The 10,447-nt window shown below is 41.9% G+C and overlaps 2 protein-coding genes across 3 annotated transcripts in view; one reads left to right on the top strand and one right to left on the bottom strand.

The window, feature by feature from the left end:
* LOC106807575 overlaps positions 1-9,996 on the bottom strand; it is a 16,530-nt gene extending 6,534 nt beyond the window's left edge. Inside the window, exons 1-4 of one of the 2 annotated variants that reach the window (XM_014809952.1) lie at positions 9,900-9,996; positions 8,415-8,551; positions 5,586-5,810; positions 4,401-4,618 (exon numbers count right to left, since the gene is read on the bottom strand). In XM_014809952.1, the coding sequence (XP_014665438.1) occupies positions 4,401-4,618; positions 5,586-5,810; positions 8,415-8,551; positions 9,900-9,946 (627 nt within the window). In that variant the 5' untranslated portion in view covers positions 9,947-9,996. Of the gene's footprint in view, positions 1-4,400; positions 4,619-5,585; positions 5,811-8,414; positions 8,552-9,869 lie in introns of both variants that reach the window. The other variant, XM_014809953.1, reaches the window with a different exon arrangement.
* The window catches only part of LOC106807574 (diphthamide biosynthesis protein 2-like), a gene marked incomplete at its 5' end in the record, with an annotated part of 17,524 nt that continues 8,773 nt past the window's right edge, over positions 1,697-10,447 (top strand). The window contains 4 exon segments of the mRNA XM_014809950.1: positions 1,697-1,857; positions 2,522-2,634; positions 2,952-3,172; positions 3,473-4,123. Of these exon segments, the coding sequence (XP_014665436.1) occupies positions 1,702-1,857; positions 2,522-2,634; positions 2,952-3,172; positions 3,473-4,123 (1,141 nt within the window).

Below are 10,447 nucleotides of genomic sequence, written 5' to 3'. Positions count from 1 at the left end.
GGATCCATATTGTCCAACCTGTTGTAATTTGTACCACAATTACTTCAATGCACGTAACATGTAAATGTGTGCGCACGTATTACGCATACCTGTACCAGCAAGTAAAATAGCACTTAACTTTTCCCACATATTAATAATTATTATATATTTTTGATGGCCCAGTTTGACTCTGAAGGTATAAATAAGTACATAAAGCAAGTGAACAATAAAGCCATCATCTGCATGAGCAGGAACATCTTTAGGAGGGGCAAAATATGACCTGCATATATGGTCTATACCATCTAAGCCAAAATGTTTAAAATACACGAGATATAATAGGAGCAATGCAATACAACATTTAGAGCTAAAGATACATTCCTGGAGAATGTAGCACTAATATCATTACTACATTAGGTCATATTGATCTAAATGTACATGTGGTAGACTGATTGTGGCTACCCTAGCTGTTTCAGGGAATACCAACATGAAGATCTAGTTCCAGATCACAACTACTAATATAGCATCTCTTATGGGTAGGAAACATCATATGTAGCATATATACACACACATGCACATATGCAATAATAAAATAATAGCATAGATAGTATTTACTTAGAGTCCTGAGCATTTGCGCAGCATAGAACTTAGAAATGGAGAATGCAATCCTGACCCCAACTGTTATACCGTTTCACTTACTACACAACCACTACACTGAATAATTTTTACTACTTATAACTATTCAAACTAAACAGTAGTTACTGATTATGCTTGGGATTGGATTACGGTTTGGTTGCAACTTACACTTGGCCTTTATCAAGGATAGTTTCAGTTTGGGACCCCACAAATATGTTTTCGCATATATATGCGCTAAGCTAATCTCGGATTAGCTCTAGCTCTTCGCTTGCTCCACCTGTGGCAGAGCAAAGGGCTATAGTTCTAGAGCTAACTAATCTCGGGTGCTAAGCTAGGCTTGGACCCTGGGAAACTATTTTAAATATACTTTTAATTTTTAACAAACAATGAACCATTATTTCATTAAATTTAATGAGTCTGAATATTTCAGAATGGGTAGAATATGCATCGAGCGTGTCGAACGTTATGAGTTGGCCATTGAAACTTTTCTAGTAAATATAATTAGTACTTAAGTTATTACGAATACTGTTATTTAGTCTGTATTATCATAATGTACTAGTATTTTATTGGCACAAGCGACCGCGAATGCGCGATGACAATCACTCGGTGAATCACTGCGATCGATGCAACATTGCACACATAAGCTAAACACTGCAGTTCTATCGTTGCGCACGAAACAACGGAAAGACGCACGTACGTATACTATTGCTTAACTGGAAACTTAATACCTACCACTGGGTATTTAATCAAACGCACTATAACCTTTTTTTAGTAAGATGTATCTTGCTGTACGGTTTTCTGGACGACATCTTTCACAAAACCTCGAGTACTGGTGCCATCTGTGGGTCTTTATTCTTAACACTGTAATCTCTGCCAACAGGTGGCGCCACATAGGGCAATTAGCTCATCCTCGCTCATGCTGGAACCTGCGGGAACTTTACAGTCTTGTCACTGTTGCTGTGTCCAATACTGTTAATATCGAGATATTTGCTTTTATATACATCTTACAAGTAAAATAGAGCTTTATTTTCAGGTGAGATGAAGTTTGTGTTTTCAGGCTAAGGGTGTTTGTCTTAAACTAAAGCTGCAATGGAGGGCGGCACATCGGCCATCACTTGTGATGGTGCAGACGTCATCAAGAGATGTCTCACTATTAATAGAAGAGATGATCAGTCGAGAGATTTATCAACTTACTACGAGATTGAAGACTGCGCATCATGGATACGTGAACACGATTTCAAAGTGGTGAGTTTTGCGATATGTTGTGCCCAAACTTGGAATCTTGCACAAACTTGGAATTTCAGCGCATCCGCAGTTTGGGCAACCAATCTTGAGATTGGGCAAACAGAGGTAAACAGAGCTTGCACAAACATATGATTATTAGGATTTCAAATGTTATATCATAACTATAAGGTCGTCTACCTTCTTTCCTCAATGTGTTTGGCACCTTTGTATAAATATTAAATGATTATAATAATTAATTGGGTAAGATTTAATATGAGATAAACTCTCTTCCTAGTTTGCACCACGCACACCACACACTCGCTATGACTATGAGCGGTTGTTGAATCACCGACTGTTTTCAGTTTGCCCAATCTTGAGATTGGTCAGCCAAACTAGGGAATCCGCAGTTTGGGCAGCACAATCGCTGCACAATCTCGAGATTGTGCAGATTCCAAGTTTGGGTACAACAGATATCTAACACTATTACACTGTATAACATATAATATAGCTCCAATGTTGTAATGAATCAATGATGACCTCAACTTGCTGTCTATAATAAATAAATAATATATCTTGTAATTATTTATTTGTGTAACAACAATGGTATGACTAGGGTACAGTATTTTTACGGACATTTCTGCTGGTATTGTCCCCATACAATCACTTTATGTGAAGTTTTTTCTAGGTGGCGCTGCAGTTCCCAGATGAGCTCCTTGAAGACTCGGCTGATGTCACAGCTCTTCTTTCCTCCTTGACTGAAGCAAAGCTGTTCATACTAGGAGATACTACCTATGGCAGGTGTGGTTATCTATGATTATAGAAGTCATGAGTACATCGATTCATGTTGAAATACTTGTTCACAAGCATCCTTTCTGTTGAAAACAATGATGGTGTAATGAGTATTTTAAGAACAGGTTGGATTTAAATAAGGACTCTAATAGAAAAACTCGCTTGTTTACTAAATACCAGATTGTATCGCCTTGTGAACGTGAACAGTCCATGTAGTTTTGATCTCCGGTCTATTATCACAATGTATATAGTTGATGCAAAGTGGTTATCCCAGTCAGCATATATTGCATTGCTTGAATGTCTATAGTGAGCCCTGCTATTTTTAGCTGCTGTGTGGATGTCATTGCATCGCAACATGTGCTTGCAACAGCCGTCATACATTTTGGACGAGCATGCTTGAGTTCGGTATCCGAAGTACCAGTTCGATACGTGTTTGGTCAGGAAAATCTGGATGCGAAGGACTGCTGTGCTAAATTTCAACAGCTTTATCCAGAAACGGAAACAGCAGTCGTGGTTTTCTATGATGTTGTGTACAGCTATGCGATAGGTAAATTATATTTATAGTTGCCATTAAATTATATAGCTGTTAACATAAGCTCTACAAACAAGCTATTATTGCAAAATTGATCCACTTATCTGTGTGTTCATATCACGAACTGCAATTTTATATTGCACGGTGATATTATGGTTACCAATGAAAATCGTAATCTTACTCGAACTTATTTCGCAATAAACCTGTTATCTATCTTTCCATCTTTGTTATAATTCATATAGATGTTGATCGTTGCCCTTGACACGTATGGATATCATAAGTGAACTAATGTTATTAATGTATTGCACCTTTTAGATCAGATCAAGACGGTGCTGTTGAGCCAATACACAAATCTAATATTTTCCAATTTGAAACTGTCACCGGAGGCGAGACCAGAAATCGACGAGTCTCGATTCACGATCATCGTGAAGGGCGGTCGAACGTTCGCGCTGCCCTCTAGCGAGACCGAATCCAACTACCAGATGTTCTTCGTCGGCGGCGAATGTCTCGCGCTCACCAACCTGATGCTGACGTTCAACAAGTGCGCGTTCAGCACGTACGACCCAGCAGGTGGCGCCGCCCGCCGCGAGACGCTCTCCGTCAACAAGCGCCTCATGCGGCGCTACTACATGGTCGAGCGGGCGAAGGACGCGCGCGTCGTCGGCGTCGTCGCCGGCGCGCCGGGCGTCGCGGACGTCGTCGCGGCGATCGAGCGCGTGCGCGACGTCGCGCGCCGCGCGGGAAAGAAGCCGTACACGCTCGTCGTCGGGAAGCTGAACGCGGCGAAGCTCGCGAACTTTGCGGAGATGGACGTGTTCGTGCTCGTCGCGTGCGCCGAGAACACGCTCGTTGATGCCGGCGACCTCTACCGGCCGATCGTGACGCCGTTCGAGATGGAGCTCGCGTGCAACGCGGCGCGCGAGTGGACCGGCGACTACGTGACCGACTTCAGGGAACTCTTGCCGGGTGAGCGTCGTCACGCGGTCGGCTGGTCGGTGGTGTGCGAGGGCTGCAGCCTAGCTCTACCCGTGCAGCCTAGCTCTACATGTGCAGCCTAGCTCTACCCGTGCAGCCTAGCTCTACCCGTGCAGCCTAGCTCTACTAAATTCGTGACGTAGTCAATTTAAGATCATAAAGAAATAATTTATAAATAAAAAATACACGCACATCATAAAGGCATTGCATCTATACGAATACTATATAGCTAGCATTTGAATTTTCTTCGTGATTTTTGCATGCTCACCCGTTTATCCTGATATCTGAAGGCACTGGTCACAGGTGCTTCGTTAGGGCTACTGCCGTACTGTGCTGCCCTCTGGATGATGTCGGAGAATGCAGAGGTGCTAGCAGATGTGACTAACTCAGATCCCATAGCCCCGAAAGGATTGTTGGGACTTGGGACAAAGTTAGACAGAGCCCAGTTCTTTTGCGGTGTGCCTTGAGGTGGAAGCATCACAGATACTGTGGGAAAAGGTCAATGCATCTATTTAGCTCTCTATAGAATAATACATCTACCATGTGTGTATTAATATTATAATCTACTGGTATCGGGGGTGAATAATGACAAATTTTGTCACTTCTTCATCTTTTTGTCATGTCTTTTTCATTGTCTTTTTGTTCATTGCCTTTTTGTCATTTGTCACTTGTCGTGACAAATTTTGTCATTTATGACAATTTTGTAATTAATGACAATTTTGCCATTATTCTCCCCTGCTGGTCACTGGCTCACTCGACCATCAATCATGTTTCATGATACCGAAGACGGGAAAAAAACCAAACCCAAATCCCAATTCCAACATGGAGTGCATACCTCCGCCAGCGACATACGCCATACGACTCCCGAACACACGAATAACCCACGATATACGCCAGCGTACTGACATGTACACGCTCCCATGTAACATGTATGTGTTACGAGCTGGCTCGCCGCTCGCTGCTGGCTGCTGCTGACTACTGCTGAAGCTGGCTGTGGCTGGCTGGCTGGCTTGACTCGACGCGCTAATATCGATCGCGCGAACACACGAACACACGAACACACGAGAGCGAAAACATAACCTCCTCCAACTCCGTTGGGCGGAGGTAATCAGACTATTCAAGCAAGCGAGAGGGCATTATATTAATTATTATTTGTTGTTTGCAGTAAGATGGCCGTGATTTTCGTGGGAAGCTCCAGCCGGCGTAATTTCAACATGACAATCAGGTCACTCAACTCACTAAAAAACGTATTTTTCGTAGGAAGCTCAATACATACGATACAATAGTAACACGTTTCAACAACCATTGAAGCGAAAAACACAACAACCAACGAGATGTCGACGAGACAGACTCAAACACGTTAGACGGTCACGCATCGATTCAAAAAACGGCCCGGAAAAAGACGACCACGTCGTCCCGCGCGGCGTCGCCTAGCGACCGTCGTCGTGGTTACCTGCGGGCTTCGCGGCGTGGAGCGCGGCGGGGGCGCTCGTCGCGGCGGCGGCGGCGGCGTCTGCCGCGGCGTCGTGGAACAGCGTGCTCGCCTGCGCCGTGAGCAGGTTCTGTCCGTAGCCAGCACCGATGAGCGTCGGCAGGGAGGTGTAGGGCTGCGTGTGGCCGACGCCGAGGTGCTGAGACTGCAGCGACGACGGTGCGAGGCTCGACGACAGCCCAGCCTCTGCAAGAGAAACGCGCGGCACGTGGCAAACAGCAGGCATGAGAACAGGTCGAGATGTTTTCGGAGGAAATATTCGGAGGAAATATTCGAAGGAAAAATTTCGGAGGAAATATGTTTTAGGACATGTGTGTTATGCGTAGCACACTGTCCTGCTAGGAGGGTCAGGGGGCATGTCCCCAGAAAATTTTTGAAATTTGGAATGCATTTTCCATGCATTCTGGGGAATATTGTAAGTCCATTCCATTCTTAGTAAAAGACCAATTTCAACTTGTTGTGACTAACAATAATTATTCATCTAGTCTTGTCATTTTCTGTGAAAATTTCAATGTTTTATGTGGCGGTTAACTTAAAGCATGCCTTCATTTACATTACATTGGATACACCGCGATATTTATCTGGAGTTCTGTTACTTCTGTGTAAAATTTGACGTACTTTTCCTGACTTTTTATGAAGTTTAAATTTAAAATGGCGTCCATTTTGACAAAAAAAAGTACGCATTACCCCCCTAAGCTTTTTATTAGTTTTTTTGCATCAATCTCAAAAATTACTAAAATGAAAACCAAAACCCGGACATCCGCGAATCTGCAGAAAATTCTCATGCCTGAAACAGGAGGACCCAGGAATCTTTTAGCACGGATGGAGCAACTTGGAATCGTTTTTCGCGATAGGTTACTCCCACTCACTATGCGGGCGAGCCGTTGGGATGTCATTCAGTGGATCACTCGCTAGTAAGGCTAAATAAGCCCATGAACATTACACCAAGTGATGGCAGGACCCAGGAAACTGTTTGCATGGATGGATGGAGGAATCGTTTTTCGCGCTAGGTTACTCCCATCAACTAGCTATGCGGGCGGGGCGTTGGAATGTCATTCGCTAGTAAGCCCATGAACATTACATCAACTGATAGCAGGACTAGTGTTGTCGATCGGTTGTAATTTCGTAATCGATCATCGGTTGGACCCAAGTAACCGATGATCGGTTACAATCGGTTACTCGGGGTGTTGAATGCCTGCGTGTGCGTAACGTCGTTTGCATGTACGTGTGTGCATGTATGTATGTGCTTGTTTAGCCCTGTTTACTGTTTGTTTTGCACTGTTTACTACTGTGTGTATAATACATGTATGTTAATAAAGGATAACTTCTATAGTAGCAATGATATCTCTGATTCTCATCACTTTTCCAAGTTTTCTTGTTCAAGTTTTACATTTATTTCGATTTTTATTTATTTTATTTAATTTTTTTCGATGAAATCGATTATGGATTTTGATAACCAAGCGCTTGGTTCGAGCCACTGTTCAACCGATGATCGAGTATAATCGATGATCGTGACATCACTAAGCGCTTGGTTCGAGCCACTGTTCAACCGATGATCGAGTATAATCGATGATCGTGACATCACTAAGCAGGACCAGAAATTTTCGCATGGATGGAGCAATCATTTTCGGCGCTAGGTTAGTCCGACTCAACTAGCTATTGAGGTCGTTGGGACGTCATTCGCTAGTAAGCCCATGGATGAGCATTACACCAAGCGATGGCAGAACCTAGGAAACTTTTTGCATGGATGCATGGAGCAACTTGGGAGACATTTTTGGCGCTACGTTACTCCCATTCAACTAGCTATGTGGGCGGGCCGTTGGGGTGTCATTCGTTAGTTAGCCCACGAGCATTACACCAAGCGGACATTTTATGTACACTTACGGCAGAAACTGCCAGAATGTCTTACGTACTTAATGTTTTTTTTGACATCCAGATTTTCGGAGACAGGCCTGCCATTTTATATTATGATCCATGCCACAAGTGTTCACAGTGTCTATGTAGAGATCCAGGATTTCACACCTTGATATTGATAGATCTGTTCTTCTGTGTGGTTTACATACGAATGTCTCGCAGCATATCATCATATCTCCTGTCATTAAATTCCCCAATCCTAAATTATACTAATGCACAGGGGTCGAAATTAGATTTTTATTATGGTATCCATTTACTATACCAGGTATTGAAAATCCCCAGATCTGGTAACCCATTTTTTTGATAGTAATTTCAACAATGTTGGTATCCAAAATCTTGAAATATGCAATAATAGCATTTGAAAATTATTAATATGTAATGTAATTATTATATAAAAACATGAAAACAGATTCACAGATATGCACAGACAAGTACACTGCAGACGTATTGTCTAGACCATAGAAATAGATAGATAACCTATCTATCTATCTCTATCTAGTTATCTATCTATTTCTATGGTCTAGACGCATTGTCTGGTTGGTTTGATACAATGTATACAGTAACACATCACAGTTATGATCAACATCGGCCACGCTTACACTTGCGCTTGCAAATATGCTCAACAACCACTATCCCGATTTTGACGATTTTTTTTACTATCCCGGCGGGATACCAAGCATTGAAATCTGGTATCCAACACAAGAATCTACTATCCCACGGATATCGGGATACCGCTAATTTCGACCCCTGATGCATAACAATTACATGCCTGTTTCGATGCTACATACAAGATACAAGCTAGACGTAAGCCTGAACCTAAGATTTACCATGCCACATAAATTGTATACGAAGACAAGGGGATGAGCAATGTAATACCTAGTTGCTGTGCCATCTGATCCAGCATGGGTAAATCAAAGAGCTGTGAAGAGTGATTCAAAGAAGAAGTCTGCTGTGGAACAGGCAACCGTCCATATGGCTGGGTATACCACTGGTTTGGATCCATATTGTCCAACCTGTTGTAATTTGTACCACAATTACTTCAATGCACGTAACATGTAAATGTGTGCGCACGTATTACGCATACCTGTACCAGCAAGTAAAATAGCACTTAACTTTTCCCACATATTAATAATTATTATATTTTTGATGGCCCAGTTTGACTCTGAAGGTATAAATAAGTACATAAAGCAAGTGAACAATAAAGCCATCATCTGCATGAGCAGGAACATATTTAGGAGGGGCAAAATATGACCTGCATATATGGTATATACCATCTGAGCCAAAATGTTTAAAATACACGAGATATAATAGGAGCAGTGCAATACAACATTTAGAGCTAAAGATACATTCCTGGAGAATGTAGCACTAATATCATTACTACATTAGGTCATATTGATCTAAATGTACATGTGGTAGACTGATTGTGGCTACCCTGTTTCAGGGAATACCAACATAAAGATCTAGTTCCAGATCACAACTACTAATAGCATCTCTTATGGGTAGGAAACATCATATGTAGCATATGTACACACACATGCACATATGCAATAATAAAATAATAGCATAGATAGTATTTACTTAGAGTCCTGAGCATTTGCGCAGCATAGAACTTAGAAATGGAGAATGCAATCCTGACCCCAACTGTTATACCGTTTCACTTACTACACAACCACTACACTGAATAATTTTTACTACTTATAACTATTCAAACTAAACAGTAGTTACTGATTATGCTTGGGATTGGATTACGGTTTGGTTGCAACTTACACTTGGCCTTTATCAAGGATAGTTTCAGTTTGGGACCCCACAAATATGTTTTCGCATATATATGCGCTAAGCTAATCTCGGATTAGCTCTAGCTCTTCGCTTGCTCCACCTGTGGCAGAGCAAAGGGCTATAGTTCTAGAGCTAACTAATCTCGGGTGCTAAGCTAGGCTTGGACCCTGGGAAACTATTTTAAATATACTTTTAATTTTTAACAAACAATGAACCATTATTTCATTAAATTTAATGAGTCTGAATATTTCAGAATGGGTAGAATATGCATCGAGCGTGTCGAACGTTATGAGTTGGCCATTGAAACTTTTCTAGTAAATATAATTAGTACTTAAGTTATTACGAATACTGTTATTTAGTCTGTATTATCATAATGTACTAGTATTTTATTGGCACAAGCGACCGCGAATGCGCGATGACAATCACTCGGTGAATCACTGCGATCGATGCAACATTGCACACATAAGCTAAACACTGCAGTTCTATCGTTGCGCACGAAACAACGGAAAGACGCACGTACGTATACTATTGCTTAACTGGAAACTTAATACCTACCACTGGGTATTTAATCAAACGCACTATAACCTTTTTTTAGTAAGATGTATCTTGCTGTACGGTTTTCTGGACGACATCTTTCACAAAACCTCGAGTACTGGTGCCATCTGTGGGTCTTTATTCTTAACACTGTAATCTCTGCCAACAGGTGGCGCCACATAGGGCAATTAGCTCATCCTCGCTCATGCTGGAACCTGCGGGAACTTTACAGTCTTGTCACTGTTGCTGTGTCCAATACTGTTAATATCGAGATATTTGCTTTTATATACATCTTACAAGTAAAATAGAGCTTTATTTTCAGGTGAGATGAAGTTTGTGTTTTCAGGCTAAGGGTGTTTGTCTTAAACTAAAGCTGCAATGGAGGGCGGCACATCGGCCATCACTTGTGATGGTGCAGACGTCATCAAGAGATGTCTCACTATTAATAGAAGAGATGATCAGTCGAGAGATTTATCAACTTACTACGAGATTGAAGACTGCGCATCATGGATACGTGAACACGATTTCAAAGTGGTGAGTTTTGCGATATCTAACACTATTACACTGTATAACATATGGTTGTGTCTCCTGCAACGGTA

This window comes from Priapulus caudatus, unplaced genomic scaffold (assembly GCF_000485595.1).
Source record: "Priapulus caudatus unplaced genomic scaffold, Priapulus_caudatus-5.0.1 Scaffold223, whole genome shotgun sequence".
In the NCBI taxonomy this organism is placed as follows: Eukaryota; Metazoa; Priapulida; class Priapulimorpha; order Priapulimorphida; family Priapulidae; genus Priapulus; species Priapulus caudatus.
This window is presented reverse-complemented; position numbering and strand designations above follow the sequence as displayed.